Source organism: Prunus avium, chromosome 2 (assembly GCF_965620075.1).
Source record: "Prunus avium chromosome 2, drPruAviu1.hap1.1, whole genome shotgun sequence".
Lineage (NCBI taxonomy): Eukaryota > Viridiplantae > Streptophyta > Magnoliopsida > Rosales > Rosaceae > Prunus > Prunus avium.
The window spans coordinates 43,114,562-43,135,813 of record NC_142285.1 but is presented as its reverse complement, the minus strand read 5'-3'; the positions used below and the strand labels follow the sequence as shown (position 1 = coordinate 43,135,813).

The 21,252-nt window shown below is 38.3% G+C and overlaps 3 protein-coding genes across 4 annotated transcripts; 1 reads left to right on the top strand and 2 right to left on the bottom strand.

Moving 5' to 3' along the window:
* Positions 1-47: 47 nt before the first annotated feature.
* LOC110767146 (Galactosyltransferase family protein) lies at positions 48-3,437 on the bottom strand. The gene is made up of 12 exons (XM_021970599.2): positions 2,934-3,437; positions 2,740-2,803; positions 2,375-2,424; positions 2,065-2,258; positions 1,769-1,832; positions 1,595-1,667; positions 1,342-1,465; positions 1,176-1,263; positions 1,033-1,083; positions 881-952; positions 683-795; positions 48-546 (listed from the first exon to the last, which is right to left on the bottom strand). The coding sequence occupies exons 1-12, from the start codon at positions 3,131-3,133 to the stop codon at positions 524-526; spliced, it is 1,116 nt and encodes a 371-aa protein (XP_021826291.1). The 5' UTR covers positions 3,134-3,437; the 3' UTR covers positions 48-523.
* Positions 3,438-7,187: 3,750 nt separating this feature from the next.
* Positions 7,188-14,450, top strand: LOC110767592 (ABC transporter C family member 10). 2 transcript variants are annotated; one of them, XM_088249005.1, is made up of 13 exons: positions 7,188-7,557; positions 7,936-8,025; positions 8,268-10,329; positions 10,449-10,769; positions 10,852-10,938; positions 11,232-11,816; positions 11,904-12,068; positions 12,284-12,578; positions 12,783-12,997; positions 13,079-13,384; positions 13,492-13,552; positions 13,637-13,876; positions 13,987-14,450. In XM_088249005.1, the coding sequence occupies exons 3-13, from the start codon at positions 8,281-8,283 to the stop codon at positions 14,097-14,099; spliced, it is 4,437 nt and encodes a 1,478-aa protein (XP_088105131.1). In that variant the 5' UTR covers positions 7,188-7,557; positions 7,936-8,025; positions 8,268-8,280; the 3' UTR covers positions 14,100-14,450. The 2 variants fall into 2 exon arrangements, with proteins under 2 accessions (XP_088105131.1, XP_088105132.1); XM_088249006.1 differs by lacking the exon at positions 7,188-7,557 and adding an exon at positions 7,680-7,805.
* A 430-nt stretch (positions 14,451-14,880) lies between these two features.
* LOC110767593 (serine/threonine-protein phosphatase 7 long form homolog) lies at positions 14,881-20,980 on the bottom strand. Its single transcript, XM_021971177.2, has 9 exons — positions 20,663-20,980; positions 20,376-20,434; positions 19,616-19,662; positions 18,912-19,523; positions 18,618-18,800; positions 18,196-18,517; positions 17,846-18,087; positions 15,760-17,183; positions 14,881-15,073 (listed from the first exon to the last, which is right to left on the bottom strand). Exons 3-8 carry the CDS (start codon positions 19,658-19,660, stop codon positions 15,762-15,764), a joined length of 2,826 nt encoding a protein of 941 aa, XP_021826869.2. The 5' UTR covers positions 19,661-19,662; positions 20,376-20,434; positions 20,663-20,980; the 3' UTR covers positions 14,881-15,073; positions 15,760-15,761.
* Positions 20,981-21,252: the final 272 nt, after the last annotated feature.

Here is a 21,252-nt window from a genome sequence, read left to right as displayed (position 1 = left end):
TGAGATTTTCCAATGCTGTCCAGGAACTTGGCCAAAGAGAACAAGAATAGCCTACGAACTGAACTGAATAAGAATACAATCAACCATCTTTGATTATCATTCTAGAGATGAGAAGCTTTTCCAAAGTTATGTGGTGTTATTAATCGATAAAAAAGAATCACAAATTTCTTTTTCTTTGAATGAAGAATGATAACCCAAGGACCAAAAAAGCATGCTAACGAACGCCTTCTATTATTCTTTCCGAATTTGTATAATTGAAATCTATACAGCTCGGTCCTTCTAGGCATGATTTGTCGAAATCTCATCTTCCCTATCTGCAGTGTCCCCATGCTACGAGGGCAAACCCATTTCATCTGATGGGCAAGACGCCCAGTATCAACTATCAATTTGAGCTAGGATTTTTCCTCCAAGCTCTTCTACATCATGCAGGCTGGAAACATCACTAAGGGATGCGAAAATATCTTTCGGACCTTCTCTCTGCCTCTGGTTGATATTTTCTCACACAACCTCAAAGCAAATCAAATCAAACGCCCGCACAAATAGCTCCTGAAAGAGCAAAGGTTTATGTTAACAAATCACCTTGGGGAGGTAATAAAATGAATTATAAGCAGGCTCATAAATTCTGATGTGGTTATGTGTGTGTGTGTGTGTGTGAGTAAGTCAGAGAGGGAGAGAGAGAGACCTCCCGTCCAAGAGGAGCAGCAAAATTTGGCTTCATCCACATGTTTAACATCAATCCCAATAAACCAAGACCCGACACTGATATCATCATGGGCATAGGTACGGAGTATAGCTCTGCAGAGTCAATTCAACAAAATTCAGTCATTGCTCTGCATATGGTGCAAATGATGGAACCAGTTCATCGGAGAAGAATACTCACCTATTGATTGAAACAAATTTGGCCAAAGCTTGAGATATGACGTACATCTCACCTGAAGCATGGCGGAAATATCTGTTGGAAGCAGAAACTTGGATTTCAGTTTAAAGAGGAAAATATCTGGGGAGCTTGAAATAAGTTGTAGTGACACTTACGATTTTTTATCGCCAAACTTCCACCATTCTGGTTCATACCATTTTTGGCTCCTGAAAAAGCCAGCGTGCACAAATATGAGACATTAGATGATCTTTCAATTCATATTTACCTCTTATCTTGTTAACAGGTTACATATACTCACGGCTCAGAGAAAACTTCGCCCGATTTCATGCACCCCATATAAACACGAGGTTTGTCTAAATGAGTTGCAAGTGTAGCTCCTAGAGCATCTGGCCAGAAATGAAAAAAGGATAAGCATACAAATGCAAACGGAAAAATGAGTCCATCTAATAAATGATAATACTAACCAATGTTTACATAGACATCATCATTGACTTTGGAGTAAAACTCAGCATTCCATTCTTCAGCAGCATGAGCGAAGAACAGTTTAGCCTTCTTTGGGAACTCTTCAGGTGCCTCTACATGGGTATCCTGCCAATAATGGGAGCGGAAATAATCACAATACTGAAGCTAACATCTCCATACGCCAAACGCACATGCAAGCATGCATGTACACCAAATTAAAGGAAGTTACTTAATTCAGTGACCAGTAAAACGTACAAGAATAATGAAGTCCTTAGTCTGCCTGTTTTCATTGTCAATGGCTCTGTCCAAACTATCCCCACGATTTGCACTGCAGGACAACATATCATCCGATGAAGGGCTCTAACCAACTATCATTGTATGTTTGGCATGGAGCGTTACAGAATTAAAGAAATACAATGAAAAGTAAACCTTCTTCCAATTACAAATCGAGCGATTATTCCCTTTTCATTCTCCGTTTTTTTCAAGGCAGCACCTGTATATTAACATGCAAACTTTAAAACCTCCAAAACAAAAAATGATAACCTTCAATGCACTTACTAGAACTAAAACATTGAACAGGAACATTGCACAACATTCCACGTGATCTGTTATCATTCAAGAATTTATATACAAGACCAAATCATATGTGTGCCACATTAAAAAGAAAATAAATTTAAATTTAACAGAAACAGAAAATAGAGCCCATAGAAAGATTAGTGCGTTACCTGTTCCCATCCACGCCTTACGAATTGCATCTCTATTGTTTTTGCGACCAAAGGTTGTAAAAATTCCAATCACCACTAGTGGCCTTCTCTTATAATCAGTTCCATTAATCTCTGTGGAGCGCATTGAAGTAAAACCCTCCTGTCTAGCTGCAGCCAACTCCATCTCAAGAGCTGATAATTTCTTATGTTGTTCCCTAGCAACCGAAAGCCAACATCAGAACCATAGATTCATATGTAAACTAAGAATCATAAATAAAAAACTCCATCAGAAATCTTCAATTAAACCAGATAACAAATGACTGCATCTTACCTGCAGGCTATGATTTTCAACGTATCATCCACTGATATGACAGATCGCCCCTAAAAAAATCACACAAAAAACAGTTTCCAGTGGTAAACTCAATTAGTCCTGAGTAATTCAACTATCTATACAAGTATACATCTGAGTTCGAACAAGTATAGAAAGGCACTTCATATTGGCCAAATAAGAAAAAATCATCCATCTGGATTGCAGTTGGTGTTAGGCAATAATAGTTCAAGCTGGTGTTGCCTAAAGTCAAATGTGAATTTTGACTCAAAAACCAAATTTGCTCACATGCCTGAATCAATTGGGAAAAGAGAAAAAAGAAAAGAACCGAAATTTCAATCTTAAATACAAAACCAAGACATACCCACCTGCCCAATAACCCTATCGAGTTCTTTGATCAAATAAACCCTGTTCTCCGAATCCTGCCACAGCCTACATCCCAAAATTAATATCAGAAAATCCCCAGATCAAAGAAAAAGGGAGGAAATCATATGGGTCGAATTTTCTGCAAAATCAAATGAGATGCAAAAGAGAAGAGAAGAGAGGAGAGAAGAGAGCAAACCGGCCAGCCACATAGATGGAAGCGAAGGTGGCGAACATGGAGACCAAGAGCGTTGGAATCCGGGATCGGAAAACACGAGCACTCGATGCCCTGGTCTGCATTTTGTCTACCATTGTGATTGATTGTGGTCTCAATGTGTTTCCAATTTGTGTGCGCAACGGAGCAAGGTTAACAATTTCAGTTGATAGAACAGTAAGCATAGACTGTATATTGGGTGTTCTATGAGCTCAGTGAAAACGATGGATTTGGGTTGGCTTACATTGTCCGAAACAGATCTGCAATTTGACCCCAGTCTAGATTTTTAATGTCAGAATAAGAATAATCATATACTGTTTTTCTTTTTCTTTTTTTCTTCTTCCTTTTTTAGCAGTTCTTCCTTGTTTAGCTGATGGATTCAGAGTCTGGGAATGGTGGGTATGTTGCTTCTGTATGAAGTGAATGTTGTTGTGGCTGTGGACTTTAGTGTTTGGGTTTCAGCGCCACCGCCTAAATGCGGGACAAATCATGCGGGATTTTATAGTTGTATAATGTTATTGGGCCTACTTCGACACAAAAAAAGCGGCCCCATTAATTACGTTTTTGTCTTTCGAGGCCTCTAAATTCACCTGAAATCTGCTCAAGACACCAAACTTTTCGAAAGTTATCATTTTCACCCCTGGGTGTACTCACACTAGACACTACTCAGCAAGGAATTAAAAAGTTCCCCGATTTTGTTATAATGAAAAATAAAATAAAAGATTTCGGACAAAAATAAAAGGGAAGAAAAGAGGGGCTGGTTTCCCTGAGCAAATTCTCTGGGTGCCTATTGCTTTTTTGGGCCTGACCAGTGAAATACGTTGGAAAGCTCTGCATAATCCATCAGGTAGTAGGCTAAATCTATTACGAATATGAGCAGCCCATGGGCATTCATCACAAAAGCTCAAACTTCATGGCAACGCAACCCAAGCCGATATGATTACTTTAATTTCTGGTTGATTGCGCCCAAGTTTGTTTTTTTTTTTTATCGAATAAAAGATATTACAACCCGAAATCTCTCGGACACGCATACTCGAAGTGGTAAAAAATGAAAACATGCACTATATGTAAAGGGAGTCCAACTTTCCACGAAGAAGGGGACAACCCATGACCTCCGTTGGCTAAGGCATCAACCAAGAAATTGGCTTCTCTAAAAGCAGGAGTAATCTTGATGGAATCGCAAAAGGAGCTCAAGTGCCACACATCATGAATTAACATGTTGTGGACGCACACAGTCAATAATGAGCTTAGAGTCTAGTTCAATCAAAATCTTTTTCAAACCACGGTGAACCGCATGAGCCAAGCCACATGACCATCACTATCTCTTAGGACAAAGCCAGTAGAAGCATTGCCATCGTTGCCCAAGTTGATTCTCATAAAATAAATCATTTCTGGTTGCATTGAATCTTGTGCTTTGTTTGGATTAGAGTATATAGTGGTAGTGTAGCAGACAGAACATCAGATTCACAATATTATTGAATTTCCATGCACGCGCTTTTTTTTATCCTATTTATTAATGTTTTGATCGAACTGAAGAAAGTTGAGTTTCTATCTCAAAATTAATTGATAATAAGGGAGTAGCACAACTCCTTATAAACTCTTGCTAGATCTTTAAATTTTCTAATATAGGACATTTTTACCTTCATATTCTCACATAAACTAATCTTTTAGATCTTGACAATGCAATGCTACATTATTGAACTCACAACATAAGCATGTATCTCATAAAGCTAGAGATAATTTTACGTAACTTCTTTTTGGATGAACATCCCCTCTTCAGCATCATATGTTGTTGCAAGTCAAAGATCAACAAGGATTGGCATTGTTCTATAAACCATATCTATCATGAGCATAATTTTGCTGTTGAAGCTTTTCCTGCTAGGAGCATTGATTTTGGTCCTAGGACTCAAGCACGAACCTATGACTTGTACAACCTGGGCTATAGCCCAAGTGAGTTTATTTATTTATTTCTTATGGTTAGTGTTAATGTTAAGCCCATTTTGAGCATAAATATCAATTAAACTAATTGGATAATTGTAGTCTTACCTCTAGGTGCCGTGTGTCTTTCTGACTCTATCTTTGTGATGATAAATTTTCATTTTTGAATCTTCTTATGAATTTTCTTTTCTCTTAATTCATTTTTGTTCATCATGGTAGGCCTTAGTTGGTATATATATGTATATATATATACAGAAATTCTCTTATGCGGACATTCGGACGTTATTATCGTGCGGATGCCATGTATTTTGTACTACCTCTCTCTGCTTTCCTGCTTGTTTACAATAGCATCCGCACGATAATAACGTGCAGACATCCGGATAAGAGAATCAATTCCATAAGCCTCCCTTAAGGGTTTAGCCAAGCCTAAAATCTAACAGTTCAATAACGTAATTCTAGCCCACCCCATTTTGAAATCCTAGGTCCGTTCCTTATCTCTGTAAAACGATTCCCGACTTCCTTAAGGATATTTTGTATGCTGATACCATGGGTGTGTCCATGCATCGTTTTGTTGCTGCTTAGGTGTTGCTGGGCTTTTAGCCCCCCCTTGTTACAAAAAAAAAAAAAACAAAAAAAAACATGCAACATCCTAAATGTTTACGTAACTTCTTCTTTGTCATTTACCCCGTATATATAATATATGTTTTTTGTTTGGGTTGTCCATAATTGACTATAATAATGAGTGGATTAGTTAGTGCAACTTATAATTATTGTGCAAGCCACAAAGACAAAACGCCAATTTAATTGTACCAAAAGGACTCTACCATTGCTTTTGTCGGCCCAGAGCCACAGAGAAAAGAAAAATTAAAACGTGAAAAGTAAGAACAACGACTAGATGGTGATGATTTTTTGTCTTCAAATTGACGCATAAAAGATAGAGAGATGCATGTACTAAAATCGTCCACGTGATTCAGCGTACAACAATGATGACAAAGATGATGGTGATGCGTATCCAAAAGTCCTATTACTTCATTGGGTAAGTAAGTCAAATCCAGTATGAACAAAAACAATGAATGCATGTTCCCCATATATATCAATATTAATTTATATGTACTCTACCACCCAAGAGAAATAATTGTGACCAATAATATAAGGAAACCTGAAAGCCTGCTATTAATATATGGGAGTATATTTTTATGATTACTTTAATTCAAGGTGTATTCTCATCATCATTCTCAAATACTTGACACGTGTTTTTTAGTATAATTATACTTATGTAACTATAGTTGTGTCAATAGACACGAGTCAAATATTAAGAAAGATAATAAAAGTACACCTTGAATTAAAGTAGTGAACAAAAATATACTTACTAATATATTACATAAATGTTAAATGTAGAGGTTGAGATCCCTACTCACTCCAAGGGGAGAAAAGAGGAGTTCAAAAAAAAAAGAGTCGCTTTCTGTTTGAGGCTATGTGATTGGTCTGAACTCTAAATCCCTCCCATTTTTTGGAGAAATTTTTATATGTTCCAGGTACACCACGTGGCTGGTGTACCATCCAATAAACATAGGACATGTGGAATTATTGTCTAACTTACTGCATTTCTTTTTATGACATCTGGCGGGCTGTATTGGAAATATTCCATATGTCCTTCGTCTATTGGATGGTACACCAGCCACGTGGTGTACCTGGAACACCCAAAAATTACTCCATTTTTTGTCTTTTTCCTTTCGTGCTTGAAGAATGCCATCTGATAGGTTTTGCTGTTTCTGCAAAAGCATTATTTTGGGCGGTGGAAATAAATACCTGTCCACCTCCTTCAATTTCCATATTATCTCAGTTTCTGGCCACACTTTGGCAGCTCGGATTCATAACTCAAATGCCAACTACAGGTCAACTGTTTTCTGGTTGCTATACTGAAATAATAATGCATGCATACTAATATTATATAACTACAGGTCAACTTATTGTGGTTGCTAGCTTGAAAGAGTAATGCATATACATTAAAAGGACAAAAATTAAATAGTAAAAAATATTATTGGAATACAATCGCATACGTACCCCTATGACCACACAACTATATATCACTTCAACTATTATTGGAATAAAAAATAAGCCTTAAAATATAATTTTTTTTCTGTAATTTTCATCCACGAATTTTTTCTTTGTTATAGAAAAAGATATTATCTAAAGTTGTTTTGATACGTTGTATTTCTCTGATATGAATATGATCGTTTAGTGTATGGATATATATATTAAAATATTAAAATATGGGCAGCCGCTAGGCTTAAGGTCTATAGTAAATTGAGAGACGATGACCAAAAGCCACCTGTGTGTCTCCTCTGTAAATGTTGAGAGTCGAGACGTGAGCCATGACGATATCCGACTCCGACAATTAATGACGTCTCTCTCTCTCTCTCTCACACACACACACATAAACACTAGCAATAGCAAAGCATTCAGTCCATCTTCATCTCTCAGTCTTTAACACACCGCACAGGGCCGCAAACTTGTAGCCCATTTACCAATCAGAGAGCGCCTTTTATTTTCAAGAAACCAAAAACTCAACCATTTTCAAGTTTCAATCTTTCGTCTAAAAAAAGTAAAGAAAAAAAAATTCTGGGTTTGCAAAAGGACATTGAAGACATCGGGTTTCGTGGGTTTCCAGGTTAGTCCGACCCCTCATTATTAATTATTATTTTTCTTGTACTATTATATGGGAAGTTGTTTGATTGGTCTTTGAATGTTGCCTCTGTTTTCTTCTTTCATTGTTTAACTTTGTGGTCGCTGTAAATTATTTGTCAAGAATGAGCACAAAACGAAAACGAGATTGTTTTCTTATATTATTTTAATGCCGAACGGATCTTAATCAAATGCTTCAAGTGTCCAGTGCGGTGCGGTTTAGGATAAGAAAATGCACGTTTCTGTTTCTTCTCCCACGTTCGTAGTTTCATACAGAAGCTGACGAATGCAGTATCACTATGGTTGAATTTCTTAACTTTCGAGCTTATATAACTCAGTGACGAATTGGTTGGTTATTTTGTAGGTGGACCATTTTCTTTGTGTGAACTATTTTGCGTAACTAGCTTAGGCCCAAGAGGAGGAAGAGGGCGTCCTGTTCTTGGGCCATTTTCAGGTATGCCCTTTAATATTAATTGTGAACTAATTATGTTGTATGGTGCAATCACTGCATGCCCATTAGCTTTGTTAATAATGTCTTTGATGCTTTTGGCTTTATGTTTCATCTGTGAATTGGAAGGGACTGCATTGATGTCTTGTTTGAGTTTTCATTTTTCCATAAATTTTTTTATTAATTATCTGATTGTTTTTAAGCTGGTTAGACAAGGTTTCTTATTATTTGCATTGTATACCTTACAGAGTAAATTTAAGCATGATGGAGGATTTGTGGACTGTATTTTGTGGGGAATCTGGTCCTTCAGGCACAGCTGGAAAGCCATGCACTTCCAATCTTGAGTCTATGATTCATCCTTCTTCATGCGTCAATCATGTGTTGATAATTGGGTTTGACATTTTGCTTCTAGTTGCGCTCTTGTTCAATATGTTTCACAAGTCCTCATCAAAAACAGGTCACATTCCACCCCGATTTCGAGGCCTTTCAGGTTTGCAAATAGTCTCTGCCCTTGCTAATGGCTGTCTTGGAATTGTGTACTTGGGCTTGGGAATCTGGATTCTGGAAGAGAAACTGAGGAATACACATACCGCTTTGCCTTTGAATTGGTGGCTACTTGCTTTGTTTCAAGGGCTCACGTGGTTGTTTGTGGGTTTGACTGTAAGCATCCGGGGAAAACAACTTCCAAGACAACCGGCAAGACTATTGTCTATCCTTGCATTCTTGTTTTCTGCAATTGTCTGTGCTCTATCGCTTTTTGCTGCCATTTTCGGAAAAGAGTTATCAGTAAAGACCGTATTGGATGTCCTGTCTTTTCCAGGAGCAACATTGTTGTTGTTATGTGTTTATAAGGGGCATCCATATGAAGATGGTGATGAGGGCATCAATGGAAATGGCCTTTATACGCCTCTGAATGGCGAGTCCAATGACATCAGTAAAAGTGCTCATGTTACCCCATTTAGCAAAGCTGGATTTTTCAGTAAAGCCTCAATTTGGTGGCTAAATTCATTGATGAAAAAGGGTAGGGAGAAAACTCTAGAGGAAGAAGATATACCCAAGTTGCGTGAGGAAGATCGAGCAGAAAGTTGTTATTTGCAGTTCTTGGAGCAACTAAACAAAGAGAAGCAAATTCAACCATCTTCCCAACCTTCAGTACTAAAGACAGTAATCATATGCCACTGGAAAGAGATTCTCTTGTCTGGCTTCTTTGCTTTGCTAAAGGTACTCACTGTCTCTGCTGGTCCTATGCTTCTAAATGCCTTCATTCTGGTTGCTGAAGGAAATGAAAGTTTCAGATACGAAGGTTATGTGTTAGCCATTACACTTTTCCTTTCAAAGACAATTGAATCCTTGTCACAAAGGCAGTGGTACTTACGATCCAGGCTTATTGGTTTGAAAGTTAAGTCTCTGCTCACATCAGCCATTTACAAGAAGCAATTAAGATTATCTAATGCTGCTAAGTTAATACACTCAGGTGGTGAGATAATGAATTATGTTACAGTGGATGCTTATAGGATTGGAGAATTCCCATTTTGGTTCCATCAGACTTGGACCACTAGCCTCCAGCTCTGTCTTGCATTGGTAATTCTTTTCCGTGCCGTTGGCCTAGCTACATTTGCAGCGTTGGTGGTGATAGTTTTGACTGTGGTTTGCAATGCTCCACTTGCCAAGTTACAACATAAGTTTCAGAGTAAGCTAATGGAGGCACAAGATGAAAGGCTAAAGGCTAGTTCTGAGGCTCTTGTGAATATGAAGGTGTTAAAACTATATGCATGGGAGACCCATTTCAAGAATGCGATAGAAAAGTTGAGGAAGGCGGAGTACAAATGGTTATCGGCAGTGCAGTTAAGAAAAGCGTATAATTCCTACCTCTTTTGGTCATCCCCTGTTTTGGTCTCTGCTGCTACATTTGGAGCATGTTATTTTCTCAAGGTTCCATTGCATGCAAATAATGTTTTCACTTTCGTGGCAACTTTACGCCTTGTTCAGGACCCCATTAGATCTATTCCTGAGGTCATTGGGGTTGTCATTCAAGCCAAGGTTGCATTTGAACGCATTGTAAAATTCCTCGAGGCACCAGAACTGCAGACTGCAAATGTCCGGAAATGCAACATGGAGAATGTAGCCCACTCTGTTCTTATCAAGTCAGCTAATTTTTCATGGGAGGATAATATATCAAAGCCCACCCTGAGAAATATAAACTTAGAGGTTAGGCCTGGTGAAAAGTTAGCTATATGTGGAGAAGTCGGCTCCGGAAAATCAAGCCTGTTAGCAGCAATTCTGGGAGAAATTCCAAATGTTCGAGGAAGTGTAAGTTGCTATTTTTTTTTCCCCTTGATAACTAGAAAATCTCAACAGATATTACTTGCACTTTAAGTCCCACAGGCTTTCTAAAATTATCATCATAAATTTATCTTTATGACTTTCAGATTCAAGTTTTTGGGACCATTGCCTATGTTTCTCAAGCAGCATGGATCCAAACAGGGACGATACAAGAAAATATTTTGTTTGGTTCTGCTATGGATGGTGAAAGATACCGAGAGACACTTGAGAGATGTTCACTTGTAAAGGATCTGGAGCTGCTTCCTTATGGCGACCTCACTGAAATAGGGGAGAGAGGGGTCAATCTGAGTGGTGGTCAGAAGCAGCGAATTCAGCTTGCCCGGGCTCTCTATCAGAATGCTGATATATATCTCTTGGATGATCCATTCAGTGCAGTTGATGCACATACTGCTACAAACTTATTCAATGTAAATACACTTTCCTAACATGGGCAGTGCCCTTCTTTATTAACTTCTGGCTTTTAGTGAAAGCTAATTTGTACGTTGGCAGGAATATGTTATGGAAGCACTTTCAGGGAAGACTGTCTTACTTGTGACCCATCAAGTTGATTTCCTGCCTGCATTTGATTCTGTTTTGGTTAGTCTACCATTAACTCTAGGCTATTTCTCCATTTTTTCTTTTATTTCTTTCCATAAATCAATTTATTTCAAATCTATTAATCGGCAGGGGCTAGTCATTTCCTATTCTACGTTCCCTTCAGTCAATTGCACATTGTGATTGTAGCAAAAAAGAAAACACATTTTCATTCAACCTACGAGGGTTGTAGTTATTTTATCATGCGTTGTGTTTCAGCTCTGTATATGACTAGTTAGTCACTAGCACAAGCTGTTACTCCTACATAATAACATCAAGTTCAATTTTGTTGACAGTTGATGCTAGATGGGGAAATCCTACAAGCAGCTCCTTATCACCATCTTTTGGACTCAAGCCAAGAATTTCAGGACCTCGTCAATGCACACAAAGAAACTGCTGGTTCTGATAGGGTTGCAGATGCCACTTCTGCCCAAAGTGGAATAGCTTCCAGAGAGATTAAGAAGACTTATGTAGAAAAGCAACTTATATCATCTAAGGGTGACCAATTGATTAAACAAGAAGAGAGAGAAACGGGAGACATAGGGTTGAAGCCATTCATACAGTATCTGAAACAGAAAAATGGGTTCTTGTACTTCTCAACAGCAGTTCTTTTACACCTTATTTTTGTTATTAGTCAGATTGTACAGAACTCGTGGATGGCTGCTAATGTGGATAATCCCGATGTCAGCACATTGCGATTGATCATGGTTTACTTGCTGATTGGATTTTCTGCAACATTTATTTTACTGTTCAGATCTCTTATAACAGTTGTTCTGGGTCTTGAGGCATCTCAGTCTTTATTCTCACAGCTACTGAATTCCCTTTTTCGTGCGCCTATGTCGTTTTATGACTCAACACCTCTGGGAAGGATCCTTAGTCGGGTATGCATTTCAAACAGAAAGTTTGGGTACAGATTAGGAGGAACTCAAGGAACTAATAAATTTATGTATTACATTTTTCTTGAATAGGTTTCATCTGATCTGAGTATCATAGACCTTGATATTCCATTCAGCCTGGTCTTTGCTTGTGGGGCTACCATAAATGCTTATTCCAATCTCGGAGTACTGGCTGTTGTTACCTGGCAAGTCCTGTTTGTCTCCATACCAATGGTCTATCTGGCAATTTGCCTACAGGTAATACTATACAAGGTTCTTTTATATGTTATACGGCAGAAGCTACTATATTCGTTTAACTGGCTACACGATGCTATTCACATGTTAATGTTAAGAATGGTTATACTTCTATCTATTAGGAATTTAGCAAGTATCTGAATATGAAATTGAAAGAGCAGAGAAATATGCTTTCTTTTGAAAATAACTTGATTAAATACAACATTTTTTATTTTCAGAAATACTACTTTTCCACTGGAAAAGAGTTGATGCGGATCAATGGCACAACTAAGTCCTATGTAGCAAACCATCTAGCGGAGTCTGTCTCAGGAGCCATTACAATAAGAGCTTTCAATGAAGAAGAGCGGTTTTTGGCGAAGAATTTTGACCTCATTGACACAAATGCTAGTCCTTTTTTTCACAGTTTTGCGGCAAATGAATGGTTGATCCAACGGTTAGAAATACTCAGTGCAGCAGTTCTTTCTTCTGCAGCACTATGCATGAGTTTGCTTCCTCCTGGAACGTTTAGCTCTGGTAAGTTTTTAAGTTTTCCTGGAATTGCCTGGCTAAAGGGGAAAGAAGTCATTGTTGCTATCTTCTAGTATTTTAGACATCTCCTTTTGTTGCACAGAAAATCACTAGAGATGATTTATATTTGTAGCATAATTAAGCTATGGAGCCTTATACAATTTTGTTGTTGTCAAAGCGAGCCTTATACAATTTACTGTGTCACTGCAGGATTCATTGGAATGGCACTTTCATATGGTCTTTCATTAAACATTTCCTTGATGTTTTCAATTCAGAACCAGTGCACTATAGCAAATTATATAATTTCTGTTGAAAGACTAAATCAATACACCCATATACCGAGCGAAGCCCCTGAAATAGTAGAAGGAAGCCGTCCCCCAGCCAACTGGCCAGTTTTTGGTAAAGTGGAGATACAGAATTTGCAGGTAAATATTGGCAGCTTTTGTGTTATAATTAAACAAGGTTAAAGTTAAAGTAGATGACTGATACTTTTGATATCAAAACAGATCAGATACAGGGCCGATACACCACTTGTTCTTCGTGGGATCAGTTGCATTTTTGAAGGAGGACACAAGATTGGTATTGTTGGTCGAACAGGCAGTGGGAAGTCTACTCTCATAGGTGCTCTGTTTCGTCTGGTGGAGCCAGCGGGAGGGAAGATTATAGTCGATGGTGTTGACATTTCTACAGTCGGACTTCATGATCTGAGGTCACGTTTTGGAATAATACCCCAAGATCCTACTCTCTTCAATGGAACTGTGAGATACAATTTGGATCCCTTATCTCAACATTCAGACCAGGAAATATGGGAGGTACTAGTCAACTTCTGTAATGCTTGTTTTCTGTAATATTCCGTTTTGAATGTTTAAGTATGGTTGCAAATTTGAACTAAGCAAAGAGTTATCTGTACATTATGAAGGTTCTTGGGAAGTGTCAGCTTCGAGATGCTGTTCAGGAGAAAGGTGGCTTAGATTCCTTGGGTAAGTTTTGATATATCAGTGTGTGATGTGCAATTTTGCCTGTTAATTGTGATCAGCAGTAGCAACTTATGACCACTTTTGCAGTTGTAGATGATGGATCAAACTGGAGCATGGGACAAAGGCAATTGTTCTGTTTGGGGCGTGCTCTTTTGAGGCGAAGTCGGGTACTGGTGCTTGATGAAGCAACCGCATCGATCGACAATGCCACCGATATGATTTTACAGAAAACTATACGGACTGAATTTGCAGATTGTACCGTGATTACGGTAGCTCACAGGATACCGACTGTGATGGATTGCACAATGGTTCTTGCCATTAGTGATGGTGAGTTTCATTAGTTAAATGCTCATCTATATATCAGTTGTTTCGTTCAATCATAATTGTTGGAAAAATATCAGAGAAACATTGAATGAAAATGGTTTTATCCATTTCAGGACAAATAGTGGAGTATGATGAGCCAATGAAGTTAATGAAAAGAGAAGGCTCACTATTTGGGCAGCTTGTCAAGGAATACTGGTCTCATATCCAGTCTGCAGAATCCCATTGAATATATTTAGCAATATTGGCTTTTGGGCCACGACTGTTGTAAATCATTACGAGAACCGCTAGTCCGAAGAAGTGCGAATGCGAGGATTGGGAGATCGTGTTCTATTCTGTGCCTGTGTGTGTGAAAAAGAAGTAAAAAAATGTGAAAAGTATGAAAAGTAAGGGGCAGGCAAAGGCCGAAACAGAGTTATTATAAGATTCGGTGGGTGATAACAGTTGGTTGGGGTATTAAAAATAAAAATGATAAAAGTCGTCCACATTTATCAGTCAGCATGCAGCAACCTTAGTTAGTCCTGTGTGAATTAAAGATGATGGTGATAATATGCATGTATCTAATACTATATTTTTGAGATCCCGCCGGTTGTATTTTCTCATCATGTTCGGCAATCATTTGCATTAATATTAGCTGTTAAATTTGGATCTCTCTCACTGGACACTTAGTCCTGTGTAATTGATCTTTTCTCAATAGTACATACACCTATTGCCACTGGATATACAAAGGTATGTAAAATTGGATGTGTGGCAACACAAATTATGCACTAGATGAGGTAGGCATGTGGAGCTGTGTCTCCTTGTTGATGTTGACATGAAAGTGGAGCTATATACTTCACAGCTGTAATATGTCAGTTTATGAACAGGGATACCCTGGAAAGTTCTATTTCCCAAGGATTCAATAGCATGAATAATCCAGCATATGCTGCAAACGGCACCCGTTCACCCACAAAACCAGTTTTAATATTTGTTTCCTCTCGTCAACAGACAAGGCTTAGCATCCAAGGTCATGCTGTAACTTCCCTCTAAAATTCATAAAATTGTGCAAGTATTAAAAGAAACAAAAGTTGTGGTACTAATAATAAGATCCAGGAAATAAATGATTCTTTCTTCTTCCTTTTTCCCTGCCAGGATCAACAAAAATTGTGGGTGTTCATCATTCTTAAAATGCTCCAGTCCTTCAAACTTGTGAGCAAGTTCAACCTGTTCAACATGTAATAAGTGGTTAATATTGAAAGCAGAGCATAACACACCTTACATGATTGACATTGAAGAATTATAAAAAATTGAAACCAGTTCATCTTGCTATGATAAACCACATTCGTGGTTGCTCTATAAGGATGTCACAAACAGATTTTATCCTTTCAGATTATAGGTAATATCGCATCTCCAATTGCATCCCTTTCAAATTATACCCACATGGTCCTTATAATCCATTTACCTGACATCTCAAGGAACTTCAAAATTATCCCAATAAGTTCACACATTTCCCAATTCCCACTCACACTGCTAGTATAATTTCAGATGATCGTATTCTTAACTACTCTGGTTAATAGTAACCTATTTCCATTGTTTTATTTATTTATTATTATATTATTATTAATTCTTTTTTAGAAAGCCACTGTTTCTATGTTAGATGTGTAAAATCAAACTGCCAATGATTACTGCATCAATACAGATCCTAGTTTTTTTAGTACAGCAATATATTTATTTTTCACTTCACAGTCATATTCTGTTGATAAATTATCTTTTTGAACCAGAGCAATATAAAAACTAAAAACAATAGAAGAGAAAAGAAATGGCACATATACTCCAAAGGAAACATATTATACAAATATATGTACACATATAAATATATATATTTAAAAAGTATAGAGGTGATAATGTACCTTCACGAACTGGTCACCATTGATGCCAAGCCCAACTCTTCATCAGCATCAGTCACATCTTCAAAATTGTAAAAGGGATCCGCCTTTGGTCTTGGAGTAATTGCTTCGAAACTATGAAATACAGGATCATCAAAATTAGGGGGTTCCAAGATAATGTAAGCCCCTTTATTTTTGTACCTCTCCTCTGTCCCCTGAAATTGTGGGTAGTCTGGAGCACTAAACAAAGTGATCAGCTTTCCTGACTCCACAACGTGATCGATGGTGTACCCTTCATCCATTCCACCAAGACTTGGTCTCTTTTTTCGTGCATCAGGGCCTTCATGCGATCTGATAATCAACTTTAGTTGAAATTTCTTGAGAAAATTATCAGTGCAATCAGGACCCCATATCAAACCAATTCCTTTCTCGATATTTAAAGAAAGACCCGGAGTGGTTGAAGGATCTGACCACATCACGTCGCCGGGAATCAAGTTGGAACCCTCCCATGAAGGATCAAGAACTAATCTTCTAGCCTTATTTAGTTCTTCAAAAGATCCCAAAGATAATGAATCAGATTCAGGATTGAAAGCCATCCTACGACTCTTCATTCCCTTTGATTTCTTGGGGATCACAGGCATGTGGCGAAATACACCTCCATGTGCAGTGTACACATGTTTACCAATGAGGGAAGCCAGAGGAAGACTTTTAAAGCAACCAAGACATCTACGATACACATGCTTGCCTCTATCACTATATTTTGTCAACACTTCCTTCTCAAAACCATAGACAGAAGTGCAATACTTTGATTCATGATTTCCTCGCAAAAGATACACCCTTTTCGGCATGAACACTTTCCAAGCTAACACAATTAGGAAAGTTTCAAGACCCCAAGCACCTCTGTCAACATAATTTCCATTGAAGACGAAGAATCGATTTTCTGAGGGAAAGCCAGCATCACGGAGAAGGAAAAGAAGGTCGTGCAACTGCCCGTGAAGGTCTCCGACGACGACGACTGTGGATTCTGAGGCTAAGTTGTCAATGGTGACGCAATTGGCCTCTTTGTGGAGGATCTGGGAGGCACAAAGGACCAGACTATCAAGAACCTCAACAGGAAACACGTCTGGCAATTGGGTCGGCTTAAGATTTCTAGAAGCCCAGTCGAAGACTGACATGAGGTTTTGGACCCAGTTGAGGGTGAGCTCGCCATCATGAGGCCAACCAATTGGGGTTTGAAGCAACTGTGATGATGAGTTGTTTTCAGATTCTACGTTGGCAACTATGGAAGGCGATGAATTGGAGACTGGTGGTGTTGCCGCTTCTACAACTTCAACTGGTGCTGCATCAGATTGTTGATCTTGAGATGCCGGAAGTGGAGGATTGCATGATGGAGATGTTGCAGCATCAGCCTTCTCAAACGTGTCTCTGTCAACAAATTGTGACCCCTCCTAACATAAAATCAAAATATTGTTTTTTAAGATTAGGCACATTAACAATCAGTATGGGTAACATAATTTCAAAATAGCATTATACGACAATCCCAGTAAACCATTTATGATTTGGCACATTTACGTCCTTATTAATATTCAATGTCACTACAAAGAAAACGGTTTAAAAAAAAAAATCACATTCATTACATACAAGTCGTAATGAAATCCATGCACAACAAAATTTCATATACTTCAAAATTCAAATAACAGGCATGCTAGGCTAACTTAATGACGCAAGCCTAAAAAGAGAAATAAATAAGAAAAAGGCATGATAGGCCCAGTTTAGTCCTCACCACACCCACCATTTTCATTTTAATCCACATTTGAATCGACAAAGTTGCGACTATTTTAATATATTAAAAACCAGTTTACTCTATTGTTATGTTCTTTTAGCTAGTGAATGATGAACAAAAAATCATTTTCCAATCAACTAAGCCACTCAATCTTTTAACTAATAATTCATTTAATCCCACCATATTAACCTCATGTTCTTTTAAGTATTGTAACAAAATCCATGAACAACAAAATTCAAATAAAAGGCATGCTAGGCTAACTTAATGATTGCAAGCCTAAAAAGAGAGATGCATAAGAAAAAAGGCAAGACTATATCTACGCCTAACCGGTTCCTCAACACAAGTCAGCTGTTCAGGTGCAGGCAAGGTGGAGGGCTCTGCCTGATGAGATGCTGACGGGACAGCAGTAGAACTAGGTTGCAGAACTTCCCTTCTTCTCTTCCTGGGTTTAGGTTTTAGGGTCCGTAGTGGCTCATCATGCGGGGACAGCGGTGGGTCGTCATGAAGGGCATGCACAGGCACGTCATGCGCCGGCAATTCCACAGTGTATGGAGGACCTACCAAACCAGCTGGAGGTAACCAGATAACAAAAATAAATAAAAAAGAAAATGTAGAGCCGTGCAGCTAAAAAAATCAGAATTATTAAAAAAAAAATTAAGAAACCAGAATGCATTTACCTATCCGCGGCCCTCTCAAAGGAAACCTGCCAACCCAGCTGTTAATGTACAGGGGAAAGTTCCCGTGGCCAGCAAGATTTAAATCTTTCTTTGGCCCCTTCTTTCTTACTTCAACCACCACATCAGGAAGCTCTGGTATCGAATCTAGGTCTATATTCTCAAAACCTAATTGCCTTGCATAGTTGTTTGGTTTGTGAGGGACGACTATGTGATAATTGATGCACAAAGTGACTGAACATGCCTTAGCCAGCTGAAGGGCATAACGCTCATAACCCTCCCCTAGAAGAGTATGGCTAAGCCTCTGATAAGGCTGCTGTATGAACTACAATAGAAAATACAAAATAAATTATTAAGAACTATAGCTCCAAAATTTGGTTGCATTTAAATAAGAACTGTATTTAAATAAGTCTTTAAAGACTTACATTTTCATCAGTTGCGTTCCCCAAAATTTCCATATAGGATCCAAAATTGGGAACTGTGTTCCCATTCAAGCGTTTATGGAGAAGGTGGGACCACGGCACCATTAATGGACACTCCATCGGGAGATCCACTGTCTCCCCTATCAGCTTTATGCGTAGTGGCTTTATATGCTCTAGGGCAAAAACCTGGACGAGTAATAAACAAAGATCAGAAAAGTAGAGAAGTTAAAACATCAAATCCAAGTTTAGTTAAAGTCAGAATGGTGCTGTTTGATATTGAATCATGCAAATACTTACCATGAGAGCGTATGCCAAGCCATTTACGATTCCTCGATCCAAAGAATTGTACAAGCTCGCCCATGCGGCTGCGCCCCACGCATAGCTGCCAACCTCCTGAAGATTATCTAAGAGCCCCAAATACTGGGCAGAAACTAACCCAGTGCAGTCATCGGGTATTATATATGACCCAATGACATACATGACATAGGCTCTAAGATAGTGTGCCCACCCATCCTCATCTGGACGTACTGGGTTATTACTATACTTTTCTCTTAACCAACTAAGCCTAATCCTCCCTCCATCCAAAGACTCTGGAGGAGGATCGATACCAAAAGCATTCAAAAATAAACTTTCTGTTTTCCCTATCCTGCCAATAACCGGTCTACCATCAATCGGCATACCGGTGATGAGGAGGACATCTACTAAACTAAAATAGAGTGAATAACCATTAAAGGTAAAACACTTTAAATTACGATCATAGTGTCGTAGCAAAGCGTTTACCATGGTACAATCCAACCTCATTTGGAACTTAAAACGTTCAAAGAATCCTAAACCTATCCTAGTTAATGCCTCCCTAAGGTCCTCAGTTATTGGCCAACGCACCAAATTGTTCAACGGTTCATGTGGCGTCTATAAAAAAAAGAAGAAATATCAGTGTCTAGTTATACTACTGCTGGCCAGCCTTCCAATATTTGAAATAAAATGGGCAATGAGTTACTTACATGAGGGGCCAGAGCTGGGGCCGGAGCTGGAGCCAGAGCTTCCATATCTTCAAAAGAATTAAAGAAAACCCCAAATTTCAGATGGTGAGTAAGTAGCGTAAGTGTTAAATATGTTATGTACCATTTCAGAAACAATACAAAAACAACGTACAATCACATGTACTGTGTCAAAGTGGAAACTGATAAGCAGAGTATAAACTACCTTAATGACATTACATTGGGTTATATTCCATAAGCTTAGATTAATTTAATCTCAGGCCCAAAAAGCATTAATAGACCAAGAAAGATTATAGCTAGCATAATTATACGTGAAGGATCTCAATGTTTAATTTGTCTACTCTATGTGAAGGATCCCTATTAGGGATCTTGAATTTGGGTTGAGGCTCATGGATAAAGTCCCTAAAACCTGCCCCCTCAACTGCCTTAATAAGCCCAAAATCAATCAGCAAGCTAAACATATTTCATTCAAAAAATCCTAACCAACCACCAGACTAAACATTTTTCATTAAAACAGCAGCCATTTAAACATATATCATTCAAGAAAACCAAAAATCCTAACTAACCATCAGACTAGACATGTTTAATTAAAACAGCAGCCATATAATCAAGTAAAAAACACATGCATTTAAACTCAATCCTAGCAGAAAACCATGTAAGCAATTCCAACACAGAAAAGAACAGCTAAACCCTAGCAGTCTCAATCAATCCTAACAGAAAATCAATATATACATTTAATTACATAATTAAAGTTCAATTATACCTCAAAAGCAGCACCAACAGTTCCAGCACAGCAAAACCCTAGCTTAACTTGCTCAATTTCTGTCCAAAAATTGAAAAAACCCCATCAATATGAAATTCAGAAACTAAAAACCTTGTTTAAACCCTACTTCAACCCTCAAATTAATGTAGCCGACCCCTAATTTAGGAGAAACCCACTCAAATCCAAAACCCCAATTTAGCAGAAAACCCAATCAAAACCCCTCTAATCGAAACTCAAATCAAAACCTTAAAATTAGTAAAAACCCTAATCTAGCCCAAAATCCTTACCCAGCGACGGAAAAGAGGAGAGAGCGACTGTGTAGGTGAGAGGTTTTCAGAGGTTTCGATCGAGAGAGATGAGAGGTTTTATAGGTTCTGATCGAGAGAGATGAGAAGTTGCAGAGGTTTTCGATTATGGACAGAGAGGAGGAGGTCTGAGATTCTAATCGATCATACCAAAAGGGAGAAAAAACATTTGAAGCGGGCACTATGCGTGTCATGAGCGACCCGCTGGTCGACATGCAGGTTCAGTTCGGGTTCACGCTACCCGGCTCACCCGAACTCAACCAAGGCCGTTGACTCTGCATACCGGTCAGCAGGATCGACGGTTGCCATGCTTTTGGTCTCTTAATTTCCTGTAAAGGTCATATATTTTCTCGGGACATGCCTCATTATTACTTTTTGTCTTTTTTTATTATTTTAAAATATTGGCCCTTATAAAATTACTTTATAAAAAAAAGAGTTATTAATGTTTACTGCTGGCTGAGTAATGAATTAGGAATATTTTTAGGGACTTTTGAATGTTAAACAATTTGCACTATTTCGAGAGTTGATTATGTTAGACTGGACTGGGCCAACAACTATGTTGATAAACTTAA

Bases quoted from the DNA above. Each gene is read 5' to 3' on its own strand.
- LOC110767146 (XM_021970599.2), bottom strand. From the start codon at position 3,133: ATGCTTACTGTTCTATCAACTGAAATTGTTAACCTTGCTCCGTTGCGC. The intron at 2,259-2,374 runs GTAAGATGCAGT...TTCGGTTGCTAG, and splicing joins TTGAAAATCATAGCCTGCAG to GGAACAACATAAGAAATTAT. The intron at 1,668-1,768 runs GTTTACTTTTCA...GTTGTCCTGCAG, and splicing joins CGATTTGTAATTGGAAGAAG to TGCAAATCGTGGGGATAGTT.
- LOC110767592 (XM_088249005.1), top strand. From the start codon at position 8,281: ATGATGGAGGATTTGTGGACTGTATTTTGTGGGGAATCTGGTCCTTCA. The intron at 10,939-11,231 runs GTTAGTCTACCA...TTTTGTTGACAG, and splicing joins CTGCATTTGATTCTGTTTTG to TTGATGCTAGATGGGGAAAT. The intron at 11,817-11,903 runs GTATGCATTTCA...TTTCTTGAATAG, and splicing joins TGGGAAGGATCCTTAGTCGG to GTTTCATCTGATCTGAGTAT.
- LOC110767593 (XM_021971177.2), bottom strand. From the start codon at position 19,660: ATGGAAGCTCTGGCTCCAGCTCCGGCCCCAGCTCTGGCCCCTCAT. The intron at 18,518-18,617 runs GTAAGTCTTTAA...TTTCTATTGTAG, and splicing joins GGAACGCAACTGATGAAAAT to TTCATACAGCAGCCTTATCA. The intron at 17,184-17,845 runs GTTAGGCGTAGA...ATTTTATGTTAG, and splicing joins TGACTTGTGTTGAGGAACCG to GAGGGGTCACAATTTGTTGA.